The 22,578-nt window shown below is 38.9% G+C and overlaps 1 protein-coding gene across 3 annotated transcripts; it reads left to right on the top strand.

The window, feature by feature from the left end:
• Nucleotides 1-3,074: 3,074 nt before the first annotated feature.
• P2RY1 (purinergic receptor P2Y1) lies at nt 3,075-9,562 on the top strand. Of its 3 annotated transcripts, XR_003609256.2 has the most exons (3): nt 3,075-5,174; nt 6,536-6,575; nt 7,252-9,562. XR_003609256.2 is itself a non-coding variant. In XM_028103181.2 (2 exons), exon 1 carries the CDS (start codon nt 4,012-4,014, stop codon nt 5,134-5,136), a length of 1,125 nt encoding a protein of 374 aa, XP_027958982.1. In that variant the 5' UTR covers nt 3,075-4,011; the 3' UTR covers nt 5,137-5,174; nt 7,305-9,562. The 3 variants fall into 3 exon arrangements, 2 of the variants coding, with proteins under 2 accessions (XP_027958982.1, XP_027958981.1); XM_028103181.2 differs by lacking the exon at nt 6,536-6,575 and having other exon boundaries at nt 7,305-9,562; XM_028103180.2 differs by lacking the exon at nt 6,536-6,575.
• The last annotated feature ends 13,016 nt before the right edge of the window (nt 9,563-22,578 follow it).

Raw genomic sequence — 22,578 nt, 5'->3', positions numbered from 1 at the left:
TAAGAAATTCTTCTCTCTCTTATATCAGGGTTTCGTTGTCCCTTACCTGCAAAATCTTAACATTGTCCTGCCCTTCAAATTAGGTTTAGCATTTGTAGTATTGTTTAATCAAATCTCATGTTTCTTGGTCTCAACTTTGAAGTTGGGGATTTTATATTTTGTGCTTATAAGTTTCTTATCCTTGCAGCCAGCCTTTGATTAGAATCTTTTCAATGATATTTCCATCCTCAAAGATTGTTAGATTTTCTGTGACTCTAAGAGAAGAGAAGAGATTCCCTAACAATGGCTATGAAAACCTTTGTAAACACAGGAAGGGCAACCTTTTGAGTCTGAGGCCCAACAGATCTGAATTCTCCATAAATGTCTGTCCTCAGATCATCTATATATTGTTGGCTATTATTTAAAATCCTAAGTAGAGAAGTAGAACACTTGGGAAGCTTCTGAAATACTTTTTGACTATTATTAGTACCTTCAAGATCCGGCTCCAAATTTTCTCTTAGTAGAAGGCTTCTGGGAATCACCCTTTCTATGTTCAATCTGCAATGGCCACTAAAACTTAATTTTCCCTACCGCTGTCCTGTACTTGTGTGTATTTCATCATAGAATAGTGGTAAAGTGTATGGGGCTGTGGGGAAAGATGGCTGAAATTTAAACCTCAGTTTCTACTGTGTGACAAAGGACAAGTTACTTAACCTCTCTGACTTTGTTTCACCACTTAAAAAACAGGGATACAATTATCAATTAGAGAAAATTTTTAAGAATTCAAACTCAAGATAATTCTTGTTAGGTGTGTATAGTGCTGACTATAAGAAAGGCTTATTATGTTGTTGTACTTTGCATTTCCAATGAAATTATAAATCCCTTGAAGTCAGGCATTCACATTAATCAAATACAAAGCAAATTTATACAAAATTTTGAGGTAAGTCACTTAAAGATATGGAGCATATTTGCATATTATTTTCATACCTTTAAGGCATTTATAATTGGTATTAAAGAATCAATAACTATGAACATGTTCTTGGGTTTTAGACTATTTTTTCCTTCATTAAACCTAGTTCAGTGCATTACAAATAAAGTCAACAAACAATAATTTGAATATATATAAATTATCCCAAGACACAAGTTTTGATTAAAATATAACTTAAACATATTGTAAATATGTAGTTTGATATGATGAATGTAAAAGCAGTATTTGCAATACTTACGTAACTGGTGCACTTAGGACGGCTATCTCCTCCAAATTCCTAGTCAAGTGTCAAGTTTTCTGAATGTACTGAATGGTATTTGGACTAACTACCTTTTTTTTTTTTTTAAGATTTATTTATTTGACAGAGAGACAGAGAGGGAACACAAAAGCAGGGGGGTAGTGGGAGAAGGAGAAGCAAAAGCAGGCTTCCGGCAGAGCAGGGAGCCCGATGAGCGCCCAATGTGGGGCCCGATTCCACTGGGATCATGATGTGAGCCTAAGGCAGAGGTTTAATGACTGAGCCACCCAGGTGCCCCTGGACTAACTACCTTTTAAAACACACTGAATTAATACATTTGGAACAGACTTTAAGTGAGGTCACATATTGCTTATGTTGCAAATGAAAAATGCAAAGGAGTGCCTTAGGACCTATTGAGTACCAATGAAATTCTTAATGGTTTCCTTTGCTCCTCTCTTAATAGACTATCATACCGGTTAGTACCATTCTAATCAAACCAGATGAAAATGTTCCGTGTTAAGCCTCAGAATTATAGAACCCCATACTTTGGAGATTGGAGTGAAAAAATAAAAGATAATAAAACCCACCTCCCTCATTTTATAGATGAGAAAACATTCCTTTCAATTAACTGTTTTCAAAACAATATTCATGCCCTTTTGAGTTATCTACTCTAGTTTTATTTTCATGCTGTTAAATTGACCACAACTCAAAATACCAGTGTGCTCATGATGTCATGCGTTTGAGTAGGGTCCTTTCTGTATGTGTTCCTCTAAAGGACCCTCTGAGTCTTGTGGGGAATCTTCCTGTGATATCAAAGCCAGTAGCTAGTGATTTTCCTTTGGGTGTTTTTTTTAAGAGAACACTATCACGTAACATCTGGGACCAGAAAGAAATCTCTGTGGTATATATTTTATAGATCTTTTCTTTTGGATTTTCTTTTTCCTCTAAGAGAAAAGCCTTTAACATAAAAAATATTAGTCAATTGTCTAGAAGTGCTAGATTCCACTCCTGTGTGAGCCCATTTAAACATTTCCCTGAAAAGTTAATTCATTTATTTTCCAATTAAATATAATTTTGAAGTGCACTGCTTAAAATTTTGATACATTCAAGCCATGAAATGAGTTTTTCAATACATGTGATGTTTAAGGAAGTCCCAACCTACATTGCTAAGGTACTTAGTAGAGCTAATTGTGACTAATCACTTTAACCTAAAGAAATAGGATTGGTAATAAAACCCCCAAATCATACCTTAATCACTTTGGAGTTGCAATCGGCCTTTACATCTATCTATATAAAGCTGTGCTTAATATTTAAGTCATTTCTGAAACAATACAGTGCAGCCTCTGATCTTGAAAAGTACTGGACAGGAGGATTTGGAGACCTTGTGTTGCCCAGAGGTGGTAGGTATCAAGACAAATTATTCTAGGCAATGTGAAATACTGACTAATTTGCTTACAAGGCCCTTTTAGAAAATAAGTTAACCAAATTTCAGTCAACATATTTAACCTCAGAAAAAATATTGAAATAAAAAGTAAAAAGCAGATTAGAAGGGCAGAAAGACTCTCTCCCCCCACTTCCCTCCCAACCCTCCCCACCCTTCGAAAGCTCTTGCTCTCTTGAAGTAGCACGTTCCAGCAAGTGCTTGGAATCTGGTCTCCGTGAAGCTAGGAGCATTGCACCAGCAGGGCGTTCCCCGTTGGAGACTGCTGGCTGCTTGGAACCTGCAGACACCTGGCGTGGTTCTTAAGGGCCCTAGAGACTTCTGTCTTGGACCCGTGGGCTCTAGGGTTGAAGGCAAAGGCTGTGAGCAGTCAGAAGGATTTCCTGTGTGTCAGCAACTTCACTTTGCCGGATAGCTGGCGGAAGAGCGAAGGAGCGCTCACGGGCCAATCGCTCCCCAGCAGCCAGGCGGACCAAGCGCCCCCTCACCCTCCGCGCCTCTGGGAGCAGAGGAGGGGCAGAGGCTGAGCGTTCCCGGTCACCGTGAAGATTTCCATAGAAGACTCCTCTGGCTCCAGGCGGACGCTCTGAAAAGCCCCGGCGGGCAGCCGGGCTGGCTCCGCCGAGGCACGCCCCTAGCCTCCTGGGAGCCCGGACTCACCCGGGTGCTCAAACTCCGCCCATCCTCGCGGGGAGCCGCCTGTCCCCAGCACTCCCCCGAGCAGAGCTTTGAGGAGGGGCCCTGAGCCGCGCTGAGGGCGAACACTCCGCGATCCAGAGGCGCGCGGGTCTGCAGTAACGCGCGCTCTGATGGCCCCCAGAGGCTGAGCAAGCGCAGGGACCGAGAAGGAAGCCTCGCGGGCCCCCTGAAATGAGCTGCTTGCTCGCAAGGTAGGGAGAAAGAAGATGCCCAAACGAAGTTGATCTTTGGGGAAAGAAGGCTGGGGAGCGCCTTCCCCATGCCGGAACGCAGTACTGCGAGTTGGGCTCTACCTCCTCGCTGAACCCCCAGCAGGGTCTCCGCTCTCCTGTCAGGACCCACGAACCCTCGGGAAAGCGCAGTCGGAAAGTTGTCGGTGGCGGTGTCCTGTGCGCCCGGTTGTGTAACCTCGGCACTGACCAGCCGGACGGGGAAGTTGCTGGCCCGGCAGCCAGCCCGGCTTGGTCGCGGCCGCGGGCGGATTTCATGGCCCGTGGCGAACGCGGGACTGGAGCCGGTGTGGGTGAGCCCGTGTGTGCCCCCTCCGGTGCGGATCCCAGGCGCCCGCTCCCTCGCTTTTTCGATGCTCGGTGCGCCCCTCGCCGCTGCCGCCCTCTCGCTGCTACTTGCCCCTAGGAGCCGCCGTGTAAGTCGGGGAAGGAGAGAATGACCGAGGTGCGGTGGCCGGCTGTCCCCAATGGGACGGACGCTACCTTCCTGGCTGGTCAGGGTTTGCCCTGGGGGAACAGCACTGCAGCCTCCACTGCTGCTGTCGCAGCAGCCTCGTTCGCATGCTCGCTGACCAAGACGGGCTTCCAGTTCTACTACCTGCCGGCTGTCTACATCTTGGTGTTCATTATCGGCTTCTTGGGCAACAGCGTGGCGATCTGGATGTTCGTCTTCCACATGAAGCCGTGGAGCGGCATCTCCGTGTACATGTTCAACTTGGCCCTGGCCGACTTCTTGTACGTGCTGACTCTGCCCGCGCTCATCTTCTACTACTTCAATAAGACGGACTGGATCTTTGGGGATGCCATGTGCAAGCTGCAGAGGTTCATCTTCCATGTGAACCTCTATGGCAGCATCCTGTTCCTAACCTGCATCAGCGCGCACCGGTACAGTGGCGTGGTGTACCCGCTCAAGTCTCTGGGCCGGCTCAAGAAGAAGAACGCAGTCTATATCAGCGTGCTGGTGTGGCTCATCGTGGTGGTGGGCATCTCCCCCATCCTCTTCTACTCAGGCACCCAGGTCCGGAAAAACAAAACCATCACCTGTTACGACACCACCTCCGACGAGTACCTGCGGAGTTATTTCATCTACAGCATGTGCACAACCGTGGCCATGTTCTGTGTCCCCTTGGTATTGATTCTGGGCTGTTACGGATTAATTGTGAGGGCTTTGATCTACAACGATCTGGACAACTCTCCTCTGAGGAGGAAATCCATTTACCTGGTGATTATTGTACTGACTGTCTTTGCTGTCTCTTACATCCCTTTCCATGTGATGAAAACAATGAATTTGAGGGCCCGGCTGGATTTTCAGACCCCAGAAATGTGTGCTTTCAATGACAGGGTTTATGCCACTTATCAGGTGACAAGAGGTCTAGCAAGTCTCAACAGTTGTGTGGACCCCATTCTCTATTTCTTGGCAGGAGATACTTTCAGGAGGAGACTCTCCAGAGCCACTAGGAAAGCTTCCAGAAGAAGTGAGGCAAATTTGCAGTCCAAGAGTGAAGACATGACCCTCAATATTTTATCTGAATTCAAGCAGAATGGAGATACAAGCTTGTGAGGATGCAAGAATCACCGAACACTCACTTTTGTAACATGGTAGGATGCTTAATAGAGCCAAGTGCTTTTTTCCCCTTTAAGTTTCTAGTAAGCTTAGAGAAAACTAAGTCCAAGAAAATAGTGAGTTTAAAAAAAATGAAAACACCCACCCCTACATTTGGCTCATTTGGGTTCCCTTTCAGGGCCTCCCTTTCTAAATAGAAGTGTGTAAAATAAAATTATCCTATCCTACTTAAACATTTACTTTCTCATCTGCCTTTAAAATTTACAAGCTTTTCTGTTTAAAGTGCACTTGAGTACTAGAGCTATTTTGATATTAATAATTTATCCAAGGAAACTTTGAGTTTTCAGTGATCTATGGTAGGAACAGACTCCACATTCTCAAAGTATAGCAAAAATACTAAACTCCATTCCTTCAATATCAGGTGAAGAGATCTCAGCTCCATGTCTCTTTTGGTCCTAGAAGCATAGGTTGTAGCAGGCTGTTTCTTTAGAGAATTGAATAGAAAAGTTAAACCAATGAATTTAAAAACCTAGAAAGTGATTATTACCCAGTTAGTTCTAGAAGACTTAGGTGCTAGATATTTGGTGGTGGAATTCTGCATATATTATCTTACAGGCAAATTGCATTTGGAACAATCAAAGTTCATGTACTTTCCTTGTAAACACTGTGAACTCTTAGACTTCCTGTGGTGAAGAACATTTACTTGCACCATGGCTGTGCACTGCCTTAGGAGTCTGTGTTGCAGTACAAATGCTCACTGATAGCTGTGAAAACAATGTAAAAAATCAGATATATTACAGACCAGGGTCGAAGAATGTTGGCCAAGAGGATGATATTATCAGAGGGAGAACGGTTAATAGTCCTTCATCATGCATAGGCTGCAAACATATTTTCAAATGTATGAGGCAACTAGGAGTGGGGAAAAGATGGGGCTTTTTTGTTTGTTTTTGTTTTTAGAGAAGACAATTTTAGAATAAAGACCTTAAAATGGTATAAAGGCTCTCTTTTGCCTCTTCAAAATGTTGGAAAACATTAAATGCAATATGAAAAAAAGGCAACAGACTTTGTACAGGTTGTGTTGATAGAATGAAAAACTATAATCCTATAATGGATCTTATATCCTCACATTTAAAAGAAAAAAAGCTGCAAATATATGGGAATGGGAAATACAGAGAATTAAATTTATGTGGTATGTAAGGTACCACAGCACTAAAAAGTTGTGGAGATTACAAATCTGACTGCTAATAGTTTAAGAGAAGACTACTGGTCAGTTCTTTTTTTCTTTCCCCCTCTGCCAGGCAGTAATGAAAACTTTGCTAAATATTTTAGTAACTTTAATAAGAGTTTTAAATGAATATTGAATTTCAATGAATAATATTGACTATTGCATTTCTAGCCATTGAAATGGTCAAATTCTAAGGATGTAGAATAATAAGGTAAGGAACACAATTTTTAACTCCTAATAAATACAGTATCAAAGGAATTTTTGTCAAAACTAGCCTCAAAAAAGCCAACATTAGAGTTTGCAACTGTTGGTGGGATAACTTGTTGGAAAGCACTTTGTAAGTAAAGCAATTTGGAGTCTGTCTTAAGGCAAGAACACCTCTGGGACACAGCGACAGGACAGTCAGGACTTAAGCAGCTCCTGTGGTACCTGGGTGGCCTGTGGATGTTTCTTCTTAGACTTGCTTCAGTTTATCCAGTCTTTGGCCCCTAAAATCAATGAAGAAAAGCAGTGTTAAGCCTTCCTAAAAGTGATTTTTTTTATATGTTTGGGTTAATGCACAGAATTATAGGAGCCAAATCAAAAAGAAACCAGTTAGATGTCTTATCTACACCACCTCGTTTTGAGGAAAGACATTAGTTAAGGTTCTCACTTAGTTAGGGTCCTCTATAGCATTCATTGTCTGTGTGGAATCCTAAAAAGAAAACTATAAAATATGTCATTACTGTACGATCCTTGTCAAACATCATGCTCAGTGATGTAAGATTAATATCACTACATTAACCAAAATGGAAATTCAAAGCCTGTACCTTCCTTGAACTCATAAGCTAATGGTATACATTTTTATAATATTTCCTCACCATTCACTTTAGTTTTCTTCCTTTTAGGTCTCAGGATGCCTGCCTGGTTTACCATACATGTTACATACATTGTGTTTCAGCTCCCAGAGAACTTTCTTTTGGACTGTGGATCCAGTGAAGTGGACAGTGCCCAGAAATGCCCTTTTACTTCTTGGCATGTTTTTTTTCCAGTGTTTCTTCTTCATACATCATGTCGTGGACAATTACAACGTGTGAATACATGCCAAATAGTAACAAGAATGATCTTGCCCAACCCCTTCTAGGCACAAAGAGGTCTCCAGGAAAAGTTTGTGCTAATGGTAAAAACACACAGAGAGTCAAGATGAAGCAGTGATCTATTGGCTGGAAATCTGATGACATGTGATGATGTAAGTAGGTATTTTAATAGTAAAGGCAGAAATCTGTTGGCATTTTGATGAAAAAACTGCTAAAATTATAGAATTTATCAGTTAACTAAATTTCACACTACAAAATGATTCTCATGCCAAGTTTAAGGTATTTTTGGCTCACCAATTGGTGTCTTTGACTCTTTAAACATCACTATGCATTTGCATGGAAATGATATAAACACAAACCAAGAAGAGATACAGCAGAGGTTAGGATTCAGCATTAAAAACACGACCTTGCCACTTGGCCAACTGTGGAACTCTGACTCTTTCAACACCATTCTCCATGTATTAAAAAGGTTAGATGACCTCCATCTGTTGGGACCTCAGGGGATGTGGTAGAACATTAAAACTACAGCCAGCCAGAGGTGCATGAAATCTGCTACTGTACTTTCCAGGACTCTTCCATTGCAGTCCTGGGCTAGAAATTCTCACAAAGTTCACCAATTATGATTTGGATCTATGACCTATAAGTTTTCTCAATCTACTCGGACAGTACAGTAAACTGCTTTTGGATACAAGAGATGTCTGTGCTTACAGCGGCTGGAATTGGAATAGGGAAAATGAAGATATGTACGTAGTTAGGGATCTCCTGAAGCTTTAACTTAGCTGGTCATTTTATAACTAACATAATCGTATTTATTGACGAAGCTCACAATTCTTCAGTTATACAGATTAAAAGGCTTTCTTGAAAGATCAAATATGCTGATGTAAATTATATTTATTACAATGTATAATATGTCACACTAGTGTATTTTATGTAATGTGATGCGTAGATAAAATGAGTTATTGTATATTTTGCTTTTCAAATACCAGTATCTTGAAATGTTTGAAGATTTTTTTGATCTAAAATATGAATGTTTTGTGATACAAGTGGTTAATTTTCTCTAGAAGTGCTTTTGCATGTTTACCTTTTTACTTAGGGTTCTCTATATAGACACACTGTGGTGTCAAACTATCATAAGCTCAATAGTAAATACAAAATATCTTTGCCAGACTAGGTCTGTGTTGTCTATATTTTATATGACATAGAAAAGTTTATATTGTCTTTTTAAGACCTTTAGAATTGTGCCCCCAAATATGGTTGAAACTTCCAATTCCAATGCGAAAGGTTGTCCTAAATTCCAATTAGATCCCTTACATTTTAGAAGTCTGCAGGGATGGGCATTATAGATAGATTAAAATTTGAGGAAAAACAAAGGGGGATGGGGGAGAGAGAAAAGAGGCAGCTGATAAAATCCCTTACTGTCCTCAGTTCTGCTTACATTTTTGTGTTGTGTTTCTTCTTAAGGTGAAAGAATACAATCTTGAGTTCTTTGAGATGTAGTTTCTAAGTAACACGCTACCAGCAAGTTCAACACTGCTATTTTAATGTTCTTGTTGTTTAGTTGGTAACTTTAACTTCAAGTTTTATAGTGATAACTGTAAATGATTTGGCTGCTGAACTCTGTTACAATTTTTATTATGTCATACATTGTATTATACACATCATTACAAATTAATATGAAGGGGAATATATGTTACATATCAAAATTTGTGACTTTGACTTCTAGTATGTTTAGTGTTTTTGCAAAAATGTTTATTTTTGTATTATCTGTGATTTTAATATAGTTGAACTAGATTTCTTTGTGATTAACAGTTTCATTGAATGAGCAGTATGGAAACAGTGTTACTTGACATTTTGAGCCTTCTCAGGTTTATCTAAATCATCGGTAGCTTAACAAATTCCAGACTTATTGTATATAATTGTTTTTAATAAAAGGAATGTGTATTTCCTCTAAGTTTGCATGCAGGAGTGTATAATATCGTGTGTTTGTATGTGTGTGTGTCTAAGGCATGTGGCCAATTTACTATTTATAATAGGAGAGCTTTGATATGATCATGATCATCAGAATTGTACCTACTATAGACAATTAAAACTGAAAAAGTCTCAATAAAACTATGAAATGTGATCTGATGGCTTCTATGTTATTATAGTGTTAATACTCAGAAGTTTCGCCAAATTTTGACACATACTATTCTGGGTGGCAGAGTTATGTATTTCTTAAGGTGTGGCCTAGACTGTAAAAAGGGAAGTGTTAAAGAATTCTGGTGCAAGATAATTTATAATATCACTATTTGAGAAAAATACAGGATCATTATGTATTTTCATACTAGTGTTTAAATGGTAGCTGTAATCTTTTCTCCTCTAATTTTTATCCATGGAGGTAATCATACTAATAATAATCCTTTGTGGTTTCTGTTTATCCATTAGCCTGCATTGCCTGCTTCTTTCAAGTTTATTAAAAAGTAAATATCTGGTCCTGTGTAGTGAAAAAGTATATAATGGAATGGAAGCATATTTACAGCATTATCTTTTTTTTTTCCTTAGTGGAGAAGGTAGGTGCATAATGGTCCTGTGTTGGGTTTTCTGGTTGTCCGCTGAGACACGTGCCCTGTCACAGAATCCTGGGGATAGAAAAGTGTAAATAGCTTGCAGCCCTTATGATGTATGTCACTCAGTTTTAATTCCTTACTTAGCTATACTATCCAAACTTCCTTCATAGGAATCTTCCTTTATTAACATCAACATGGTAGAGTTTTGTGGGTGTGTATATATGTATGTTTATTTAGTGCACACACAGAAATACAGATAGTCATTTTTCTGATTTAAGAATTTACCATACAGCTTGGAGAATGTTTTGATTTTCAAAATCACTTTGGGATTAGAGTCAGAGAAACTTTTCTCTCTGCAAGTAAATATACTGCTTTTAAATTCTATTTTAATGAACTGGAAAGCTTATACTCTTTTCAGAATGTTTACAATTTTGCCCCCAGATATGGTCAGAGTTTCCAGTTCCACGTGTAAAAAGCTTGCCCTGAATTAAAAGTAGATCTGTTACAGTTTAGAAGTCTGATGGGATGGGGCATTAAAAACACAACAGATGTCACTAGAAATCCATGTTTAATACTGTGCTTACTTGTTTTAACCCTGTAAGGTTATACTGCTTTGGGGTGGACCCTGGGGACGGACATCTCCAACCAGCATTGTTGCTGGGACCGATCTGTGGATGGAGTCAGGCTCCTGGGCTGAGCAGCTGACAGTACTGCAGCCCCTTAAAAATAGACCCAGATAAGGAGGTAAGGCGATAGGAGGTAAGTGGGGGCAGTCAGTCCTGCACATGGGGAGCAATGCACTGCTTTTCCTGATTACCTGATGAGGAAAAATAACCAGCGTCAAGGTGGGAAATCCTTGAAGATAGATTGAAACACAGGCCATGGAAATGATCCGATTTAATCTTATCACTGTGGTTTGCTGGTGAGAGCAAAGTTTTCTATTCAAAAATGGAGCCAGCAAAGAACTCAGGTTTCTCACTCCTACTAAAACATTCCTTCCACATTGCAGGACTCTTCAAACTATAGATCTTGACCCATTAGTGGGTTATGAGCACAAAACAAAATAGATCAGACTCCTTAACTCAGTAAGGCTTTGTGATTTTTCATTTCAGAAATACACACACATGCACATGCTTATACTCATGCACATAACACATTACTTACATGTCTACTGTGACCCAGGACACAAGTACATTTGATTTCCTTGGAATCATTTGATTTCTCTGAGGACCTGGCCAAAAAAGATAAACTATACTATTCAGTACGAGGTGGTGCGGGGTTACAGGAATAGGGGATGAGAGATGTTTTTCAAAACAACTTTTAAATAAAGAGGTACTCATTTTCAATTTTGTTATATGCATCTTCTTTAATGTTTTTTAAGATTACATTTGTCTAAGACTGATGAATCACAGACCTGTACCTCTGAAACAAATAATACATTATATGTTAAAAAAAAAGATAGGAAGGGAAAAATGAAGGGGGGGGATATCGGAGGGGGAGATGAACTATGAGAGACTATGGACTCTGAGAAACAAACTGAGGGTTCTAGAGAGGAGGGGGGGTGGGGGGATGGGTTAGCCTGGTGATGGGTATTAAGGAGGGCACGTATTGAATGGAGCACTGGGTGTTAAACGCAAACAATGAGTCAAAAACTAATGATGTATGGTGATTAACAACATAAAATAAAAAAAAATTACATTTGGAATTCCCAAAGAAACGGTATTTAGCGTACATCTAAGAATAGCTATTTGCAGTTATAGAGACTATAATTGAAACTTCTATTTATATAAATTCTGAAGCTGAGCTCTTCATACTATTCCTGCTGCTGCTAACAGTTAATAGTAAAAGAGCAAATGTCCACCATGTTTAAGAGCATCAGCTTTGTAGTCAAACTACCTTAGGTTTGAACCAACTTTTACCACTTATTAGTTGTGTACCCTGGGCAGTTGCTTGCACCCTCAACTATAAATTGAGCCTAATTGCAGCTCAGAGATGTTGGGGTAATTAGAAATAGAAATTTGCAATAGATTTGAAATAGAAAATGCAAAGCACTTCCCACAAAATATATACTCAGTAAATGGCAGGCTTTTTGAGGCTGTTGAGGACTTTGCCACTCCATGTGCTGTTTTGTTACTATTTGTTTCTATTATTATTAATCTTCTTTCATGCCATGAAGGCTTTGTGGCTCTCCTAGAAATTCTTGTTTTGAAACTGAGTGCATACGATATTTTCTTTTGGACGCTCCACTGAATTGCTGAGGTCAGATAATAAGCAAGTATTCAACCTTTTGATGCTTTGCACTGTGATACACACTGTGTGGGACAAAGAGATGTAAATCAAAATGTGTGCAGCTAAAAATATATCAACAAGAAGAGTGTGCTGACCTCCTTAGCTGAGCCTCACCTCTCAGGTTCACAGTCTATTTTCAGTTGCCACAGTCCAAAGTCTGATCTTCAGTTCTGCATATACAGAAACTTGATCTCAACAGTTCAGCTAGAGTTCACCAACTCTGGGACACTGACTCACACCAAGCAAACTGTGATAAGAGAATCATTTACCAACTAGATGCCAGTTTATGAATATACAGGGGCTGTATCCCAGTCACAATAATAGACATCTGCCTTTTTCTTCAATCTAATTATAAATCAGAAAGTTGCCTACAGAGCGTAGCATAAGAACACAGAGAGGTAATATTCTTTAACAGCATTTCCAGTAAGATAGACGAGCTGAAAGTATTGCCTATCCCTGAAGATACTGGGTGTAATGATCAGCATCCATCCTGTACGTGGAAAAATTCTGCCTCCTTGAAATACCTTAGCACATGGACTGAAAATTTCACATTTGCTATTTTCTTTTAAAATCAGTCGCCATCATTATTACTTCTTTTCTTGCAAAATGTGTTTTAGTAATGTCTCCCTGTGGTGGTGGTAGTATTTAAGACTGCAGTGCTTGCTAAGTTGGAGATACTCAAAAGATACCCAGTTGGAAGGGTAGAGTATGTTATTACAAATGCCATTCCAGAGTTCAGGACAAAGTTGTAACAAGCGATAGAATTTTGGGAATTGTCCGTTTACAAATGTCAGTTGGGGTAAGGGGTAAACCATGGGCAATACCAACACTGGGATAGACAGAGAATACTGAGCAGGAAGAATTGGAGTCGTAGAAGATCCAGGACAGCCTCCTGAAGAAATCCATCTCAGAAGAGAGTTTCAGTGAAGAGGTAAGTCTGTGTCATTTGTTACAGAAATGACCATCAAGAGTCTGTTACATTTAGAGATTAGAAATGATTGGTATTTGAGAGAATTTTAAATTCATAAAAATAGTAATTATTACTGTATCACTAAATTGTTTTGGTGAAGAGATTGAGGAAAATAAGTTAGTAGTTTGAGGAGAAGACACATTAGAGACAGAAAAAGGTATAAAGAGACTGCATGAGAATTCCAAAGGAAACAAGGCCCATGGAGAAATTGGGGAAGATGGTTGACCTCAAAAGGACAAAGGGAAAGGGGGGGTCTATGGAAGGAGTAGCTGTGGGTTTTGAAGTTGAATGGCAGTAAAGGCCATCATAGTAGAGGAGAGCCTTCACTGTGAGGGTAGGGCATTGGATGGGTCACCGACAGGAAGATTATAGGACAAAAAGAATACAGGGACAGATATGAAGGTTGGCGGATGAAAGCAAAGAGGAAGAGGGCAACTAGCAAGACCTAGTTACTATGACTCTCAAAAGGAGTTGGCCAGGCAGTGGAAGGATAATATCAAAAGCAGTGGGGATCTAGGAGAATACCTATCCCTTCTCTTAAGGATAATAATATAAAAGTAGCCTCTATGGGAAAAAGAATGAGGGAAATGTTTTACTGGGTAGTTGTTAGCAGCTTTTGGTAAGAGAAGACTGAGTGTGCAGAAGCTTCCTTTAGAAGGAATTGTGTCTCCAGAATACACAGCAAAAAAGGGGTGAGATGTATGGTCAACAGAGGGTGGAAGTGGGAGGAGGGGGGAATGAACTGGAGGAGAATAATTTTGTGACAAACTTGTACCAAGGAGGTCATCCTAGATCATGAGGATAAAGGAGACAAGTTGCAGAAAGATGTCAGAGTGGAAATAACCAATATTTCATTAGGAATTTTGGCAATATGTTTTTCCACATTCTAGACAGATTGTTCAGATTGATGGAACTGGGAAAAAGGAAATAGATAAGCTTGAAGTAGTGATCGAGAGCTTGTGCTGTGTTTTAAAACACGGCTGCAAATTCATTGCCATTTTCTCCAAGAATCGGGATCTCTGGTTCTTCTCCTTGATCTGAGAGGGTTTGTGATTGTTTTGACCAACAGAATATGGTAGAAGTGGTACACTATGACTTCTAAGGCTAAGTTATAAAAAGCTATGTAGTTTCCATCTTGTTTGGAATATTTTCTCTTGGAGCCCAAAGGTACTGTGCAAGAAGCTAACTACCTTGAGGCCACAAGGCCCTGAAAAGAGGTGTTAGTGGTGTGTGTGAGACAGGGAGAGTGGCAGGTGGTGGAGAGAGTGCACACATGCAAGCCAAAGTGCCTCTATCCATTCAAATCCTACCAGCCCACACACCAGACAAGTACATGGAGAAGACTTTGATCCAAATACCCAGTCATTCCAGTCACTCCCAGCTGCTTGATTGAGTCTTCTCAGCTGAGGCCTCAGACATCATAGAGCAAAGATAAACCATCTTTGCTGACATTTGTGTGAAAATCTATAAGGAAAATAAAATCATGGTTATTTATGTGTTCTGGGGCAGTTTGTTACACAGCCATAGATAATGGTCTAAGACAGACTATAATGCACGATGCTGATGTGGTGTCATCTCTCACAGTTACTGCTTTCTTTTGTTCTCAGGTGTGTGTGGCCAGGGTAGGGGTGGAGGTTGGGATGGGATTAATTTAGGAATATATGGTATATTCTCAACCAGGGATAGTATTCAATTATATGCACAGGAACAGAGTAATGGATGATTGGTTAAAGTTAGTACCCAATCATGGAAAAGTATTTCTCTTTTTCTATCCCTTGCCTACAAAAACAGTGACATGAATATAGAAGGCACTTAAATTGGCACAAAAATTGGTGGTGGTGGTGGTGGTGGTGGTGGTGGTGGCAGTAACGTAAGGAGGCAGAAGCATGAAATAATTTGTAGGAAGAAATTACCAGATGTGGTGTGTGAGTACAATAGAGAAGAGAAAAGGAAAAGTCAATGATGACTGAGTTTCCATCTGAAGAATCAGGAATAATGGCATGAATTCTAATGGAAATGGAGGATTGGAAAGGAAAGCAGGGGGGTACAAAACATGAAAATAGTGTGTAAAACTTGAATACCCCTCTGCAAGAAGTATTCACTTAATTTTTAAGACTCTCTTCCACTAACCTGGCATAAATTTAATTTCATGTTGTTCAGTTCTCCTGCCCTTGTCCTTGAACTTCTGACTTACATCTGTAAAGGAGATGAGTTGTTCAAAGGGCATCTGGTCTACACTGTCACCTCTTAACACTAGCAACTTGTGAGGTGGCCTGTGTTATATGTACACTGCCATTCACAAGAGCCCTTCACTTCTAGTTCGGTGAGCAGGCACACATGCATTTTTTTGGGATAAGAGCATCTTGCTGCTGGGATCTGGGGCAGGCATGGGGCTTCCTGTTGAGCTCTCCCAGTCCATTTCTTTAGTTGCACTACAAAGCTATTTCTATTCAGGGGGGTTTTATGCCTTCAGAAAAATGTAAAGGGAAAAATCTCAAAACATACAAAAAAAGGTAGTAAGGATATAAAAGTATGGATGAAGAATAAATTTTTCTTTTGAGTTTTCTAAATTAAGTTTGGGGCTTGAAGCAAAAATTATAATACCGTTTGATTCTAAATGTATATAGGGAAAATATTTAAGATGATTACGTTTTAAATGGGGGTAATGAGACATAAAGGGAGGTAAGTTTCCTACACTTGAACTGGCAAAATGATGACAGCCGTAAATGGGGAAAGTTATGTTCATATAAGGTAATAGCTACAGCTACAACTAAAAGTAGGCATACAAAGTGATATACTAAGAAAAATGTAGGGCGCCTGGGTGGCTCAGATGGTTAAGCATCTGCGTTCAGCTCAGGTCATGATCCCAGGGTCCTGGGATCAAGTCCCGCATCGGGCTCCCTTCTAGACGGGGAGCCTGCTTCTTCCTCTTACTCTGCCTCTCTCTCTCTCTCTCTCTCTCTGACTTTCATGAATAAATAAAAAATATTTAAAAAAATAAAAATTGGGATGAAACAAATTCTAAAGAATATTCAAGTAACCCACAAAAAAAAAAAAAAAAACAGAAATGAAAAAAATATATATGGTAGAATCCTAAAATATCAATAATTATATTAAATGTAAATGGGTCTAAATACACTAAGCAAAACACACAGATTGACAGACTGGATTAAAAAATGGGGATGGGTTAGCCTGGTGATGGGTATTAAAGAGGGCACATATTGAATGGAGCACTGGGTGTTATACGCAAACAATGAATCATGGAACACTACATCCAAAACTAATAATTTAATGTATGATGATCAACAGAACATAAAAAAGAAACAAAACAACAACAACCTAGGTGCGCATGGGTGGCTCAGGTGGTTAAGCGGCTGCCTTCGGCTCGGGTCGTGATCCCAGAGTCCTGGGATCGAGCCCTGTGTCCGGCTCCCTGAGCAGCAGAGAGTCTGCTTCTCCCTCTCCCTCTGCCTTCCACTCTGCCTACTTGTGCTCTTTCTCTCTGTCAAATAAATAAAATCTTAGAAAAAAAACTTTGTCTATAAGAAACCCACTTCAAATATAACAATATAGGCAAATGAAAATAAAAGAATGAAGAAAGACATATAAACACAGGAGTAGCCATGTTAATAATAGATTAGAAGAAAGAGCAAAGAAAATTTACAGCAAGGGATGTTGTACAATGATAAAAGGGTAAATCCACCAAGGTATGCACCAAAAACAACACTGAAAAATAAGAGATAAATCTAAAAATATAATTGGAGACATCAACATCCTTCTTCCAACAATTAATAAAACTATTAGATGGAATATCAGCAAGGGCATAGAGGTCAACATGACTAACCAACAGGCTCCACTTGACATTCATAAACCAATAATAGCAGAATAATAGCAAAACATACTTTTTTCAAGTGTGCATATCCTAGGTCATACTAGAAACCTCAAAAAATTTAAATTGATATTGTATAGAATGTGTTTTCTGACCTCAGTGAAGTCAAACTAGAAATCAATTGAGAGAGGAAAATAGGAAAATACCTAAGCACTTGGAAATGAATGACATAAGTAATCTATGAGTCAGAGAGGAAATCTCAAGGGAAATTAAAAAGAAATAGATTGAACTAAATTAAAAATGCAACACATCAAAATTTGTGGGGAACACAACTAAAAAGCATCTATTAAAAAATTACAGCTGGGCGCCTGGGTGGCTCAGTTGGTTAGGTGACTGCCTTCGGCTCAGGTCATGATCCTGGAGTCCCGGGATCGAGTCCCACATCGGGCTTCCTGCTCAGCAGGGAGTCTGCTTCTCCCTCTGACCCTCTTCCCTCTCGTGCTTGCTATCTCTCATTCTCTCTCTCTCTCTCAAATAAATAAAATCTTTAAAAAAAAAATTACAGCTAACATTATACTTAATGCTGAAAGACCAAACGTTTTCTCCCCTAAGATGGGGAACAAGGCAAACTCAGCGTGAAAGCAGTGCTGAGAGGGGAATTTATAACATTAAATTCTTAATTAGAAAATTGAAAAAAAAAAATAAAATTCTGAGCTCCCATCTCAGGAATCTCGAAGAAGAGCCAAAAAGAAAATAAAACCCAAAGCAATCAGAAGGAAGGAAATGATAAAGAACAGAAATTAATGAGATATAAGACACAAAATCAATGAAATAAGAGGTCTTTGAAAAGATCAATATAAGTGGCAAATCGCTAGCAAAACTGACCAGAAAAATACCAATTATCAATATGATGAATGAAATGAGATATAACTAAAGACAGTGCAGACATTAAAAAAATATGGGAATACCACAGCTTGACACACAATTTGACATCTTTGATAAACTTCCCCTAAAAATACAAATTTATCACAAAGTATCCCATACAAAATGGATCATTTAAATGGCCCTGTAACAATGAAAGTGAGTTTGTAACTTAAACACCCACAAAAAAGAAATCTCTAGGCCTAATAGGTTTCACTGGAAAATTCAACTAAATATTTAAAGAAAAATTCACACAAATTCTACACTGTTTCTCCCAGAAAACAGAAGAGGAAATATTTAACAGTTTATTATATGAGTGTTACCATGATACCAAAACTAGACAGAGTACAAAAATAAACTATAGACCAATATCCTTGATGAATATAGTCACAAAAATCCTTAACAAAATGTTAGCAAATAGAATACAAGAATAAAAAAGTATAAAAATATAATTATCATGACCAAGTGTGACCTGGGATGCAAGTCAGATTTCATATTTAAGAATATTAAATAATGATTATTACATAAAATTGAAGAAGAATCACACAATCACATCATTGGTGAAGAAAAAGCATTTGAAAAATACAACATATATTCCTGATAGAAATTAGAGAAATAGAAACAGAGGGGAATTTACTCAACTTGATAAAGAGCATCTATTAAAAAACAAAAGACAAGCAAACAAAAACTGCAGCTAACATTATACTTAGTGGTGAAAGACTGAATGCTTTTCCCCCAAGAGTGGGAATTAGGCAAAGATTTCTGCTCTTAGCACTCATATTCAACATAGAACTAGAAGTACAGTTTGGAAGGGAAGTAATAAAACTGTCTCCTTATTCGTAGGCATTATGACTGCCCACACAAAAAAGCTCAAGGAATCTCCAAAATAAAAGTTCTGGAACTATTAAGTGAGTTCAGCAAGGTCACATAATGGAAGATAAACACTGATACAAGTATCAATTATATTGCTATATACTAACAATGAACAAGTGGATGCTGAAATTAAAAGTGCAATACCATTTACAATTGCTCAAAAAATTAAATGAAGTAAAATCTATCAAAAACATCTATAGGACTTTTATGCCTAAAACTACACAATGTTGATGAAAGAAATCAAAGAGCTAAATACATGCTGTATTAGTCCATTTTTATAATTCTTTTTATAATTCTTGAGAAACAGAGAATAGATTAGCAGTTGCCAAAGATTAAGGAAGAAATAGGAGAGGGTGGGAAGTAGATGTAGCTATACAATGGTAACAAGAGATTTTGTGGTGATGGAAATGTTATGCATTGCGACTGCGTTAATGTCAATATCCTGGCTGGGAAACTCTACCATAGTTTTTCACAATTTACCATTAGGAGAAACTGGGTAAAAGATATATGGAATCTCTTTGTATAATTTCTCAACAACTGCATATGAATCTATATCTCAAAATAAAAAAGTTAAATTAAAAATAGAATGAGACTAGGCATACCTACAAATAACTTAAATATCCATCAACATATGAATGACAAAACAAATTGTGATAGATCGTTACAATGGAATACTATTTAGCAGCAAAAAAGAACAATCTACTAATACATACAACATGGATAAATCTCAAAAATGCTACACTGAGAAAAAGAAGCCAGATTATAAGAGTACATTCTAGATTATGTATATGAAATTCTGGAACAGGCATAACTAACCTAGAGTAACAAAGAACAGATTGGTAATTGCCCAGGGCCAGAACTGTGTACAGATGAGGAAATGACTGCAAAGTTGCAGAAGGGGGATTCTTAGGGGGATGATTTTGATGCCAGGATTGCAGTGTGTGTTGCAGGTATTGACGTTTGTCAGTACTTATCAAACTGTACACTTAAAAAGGAATACATTTTTGGGGGCACCTGGGTGGCTCAGTGGGTTAAGAGGCTGACTCTTCATTTAGATTCAGGTCATGATCTCAGGGTCATGAGATCAAGCCCTATGTGGGGCTCTGTAATGAGTCTGCTTGTCCCTCTCCCATCCCCTCTGCCCTTCCCCCTGCTTATGTGCTTGCGCTCTCTAAAATAAATAAGTAAATAAAATCTATTTAAAAAGTACATTTTGGGGGTGCCTGGGTGGCTCAGTCAGTTAAGTGTCTGCTTTCAGCTCAGGTCATGATCTCAGGGTCCTGGGATCGAGCCCCCACATCAGGCTACCTGCTGAGCAGGGAAGTTTGCCTCTCCCTCTCCATATGCCTCTCCCCCCACTTATGCTCTCTCTCGCTCTCTCTCAATTAAATAAAATCTTTTTTTAAAAAAGTATACTTTGTTGTATGCATATTATTCAATAAAGTTCTATTTAAAGAAAAAGAATGAATAAATTTGAGAAATTAGAGTTGATACTATAATTTTTGTTGTTGTTATTGAAGTTAGAAGCTGTAGCAAAAGAGAAATACTCTCAGGAATGTCATTCTAAGACAGGACTCTGCTCATCAAATGCCTGGTAGGTATGAAAAAGACTAGACTTTGCATACATTTCTCTTTCCCATCTTTCCCTAATCTCCCTTGGCCAGGCTGAGAGGAAGAGAAGTGAGTTACCATGTAGCTCAGACAGAGGAATTCAGTCACCAGATGGGCCATACAAGATGGAAATTCATCTTACGAATGAGGTGAAGATGAGGAAAATCACAGCATAAGGCCAAGGCTGTGCTATGAATGCTTAACAAATTGGGGGCCAATATTCTGTAGTGTTTCAGAGTGAGACTCAATTGGATTCAAATCCCAGCACAATTATTAAGCATGAGAAATTAGGCAAGATACGTAATGTTTCTGAGCCTCAATTTTCTCAAAAAAATTCCCAAAAATAGGGTTGGTAATTCCAATCTCCTTGTGTTACTGTGGGGTATAAACGAGGTCATTTGTGTGAAACTCTGTACAACCGCCTGGCATGTAAGTAACTGCTCAATGAATGAAGAATGTTGGAGTATAGAGCTGAGGATCTGGGAAAGAAGTGGGACAGAGGGCTGAGGAGCTCAACAGAATCAGCTGCAGGGAGTGGGGCTGGAACTTGAGAGGCTTGGAGTCCAAGTTAAAGGACTCAGCTGAGGAGGCCAAGACAGACTAACCGGGGAAGCAAAGAGGAAAGGAGAACATATGATGTCTAAGAAACCCAGAAAGAAGTAGTGATGAGCATGAGGAAAAAGAATGAGCATAGAGGGAGGCCAGAGTGATAGGCTTAGCAGTAAGGAGGTGATTAGAGTGGAGGGGAAGAAAGCCAGAGGGCAGAGGGTCAAGAAGGAAATGTGAAGGAATATTGTGTTCTCAGGAACAAATCAAGAGAACCAGTTGCTCTGAAAGATCAAGTAGCAAAATGTAGTGATTCTGAAGTGTGAGGTCCTTGAGTATGTGTCTCTGTTTATATTGTTGTTGTTCAAGTCTCAACTCTGAAAGAACAAGCAGACCCTGGTTGCCAGGATGTATTACTCCTGCTGCTTCCAAATCCAATTCTGGCAAGCACAGTCATTCCCCATGGTATTCCTGTTAGCATTCATACAGTGCTCATTAGGACTTGAAATCTTTTCAGCCTTGTCAAATTCCATTATATGGCACAACAAATCTTAACTTGTAGATTCTAGTGTTTCTTTTCACATCAATTCAGTTTTAAAATCAACTACCGAGAAAAAGAAAAACAAATACCGTATGATTTCACGTAAATGCGAAGTCTAAAAAACAACAAATGAACAAACGAAACAGAAACAGACTCATAAATACAGAGGACAAACTGGTGGTTGCAGAGGGTAGGAGGCAGGCGAAATAGGTGAAGGGGATTAAAAGTAAAAGTGTCACTTAGAAAATGAGTCATGGAAATGTTAAGTACAGCATAGGAAATATAGTCAATAATATTCTAATAACTAGTATGGTGACAAATGGTAACCACACCTATCCTGGTGATCATTTCATAAAGTATATAAATGTTGAATAATTGTGTTGTACACCTGAAACTAATATAGTATTGTAGGTCCATACTTCAATCAAAGAGCAAAGCAAACCATACCACAATTTTAAAATCCAAAAAAATAAAATCAACTGCCAAAAGTAATAGTATTTTTTGTGCTCTTATATTGAGTTTTTTCATAATAAGAAAATTATCACTTTATTAGGTGTTTTGCAATTAAAGAAGTATACCCTCCTTGTACATTTAAAAAAAAAAACAACCCAGATAATTGAAATAATAATACCGGGTTTTTCAATTCATTTGCATGTAAATTTATAAATTGTTTCAATTAGTCCATTGTTTTCTATATATTTACTTCACATCAAAAACATCCAAACGGGGAATCCTGGGTGGGTTAAGTGTCTGCCTTCCGCTCAGGTCATGATCTCAGTGTCCTGGGACGGAGCCCCATGTGTGCTTCTCCCTCTCCCTCTGTCCCTACCCCCTGCTCATGCTCTCTTTCTCAAATAAACTTAAAAAACGAAACAAAACATCCAAACATTCCTTTCAATCTACCAGCAGAACAAGTAAATAATAGTATTTAATACTACAAATATCTAGACATTCAAAATTACTTTCTTTGATGAAAACAAATATTTGGGTGCAAAACTGGAGTTGATCATAA

This window comes from Eumetopias jubatus, unplaced genomic scaffold (assembly GCF_037043125.1).
Source record: "Eumetopias jubatus isolate StellerSeaLion01/CBP00866 unplaced genomic scaffold, mEumJub1_p1.0 scaffold_1, whole genome shotgun sequence".
Taxonomy (NCBI): domain Eukaryota; kingdom Metazoa; phylum Chordata; class Mammalia; order Carnivora; family Otariidae; genus Eumetopias; species Eumetopias jubatus.
This window is presented reverse-complemented; position numbering and strand designations above follow the sequence as displayed.

Excerpts from the sequence above, each read along its gene's own strand:
- P2RY1 (XM_028103181.2), top strand. The coding sequence starts at position 4,012 with ATGACCGAGGTGCGGTGGCCGGCTGTCCCCAATGGGACGGACGCTACC.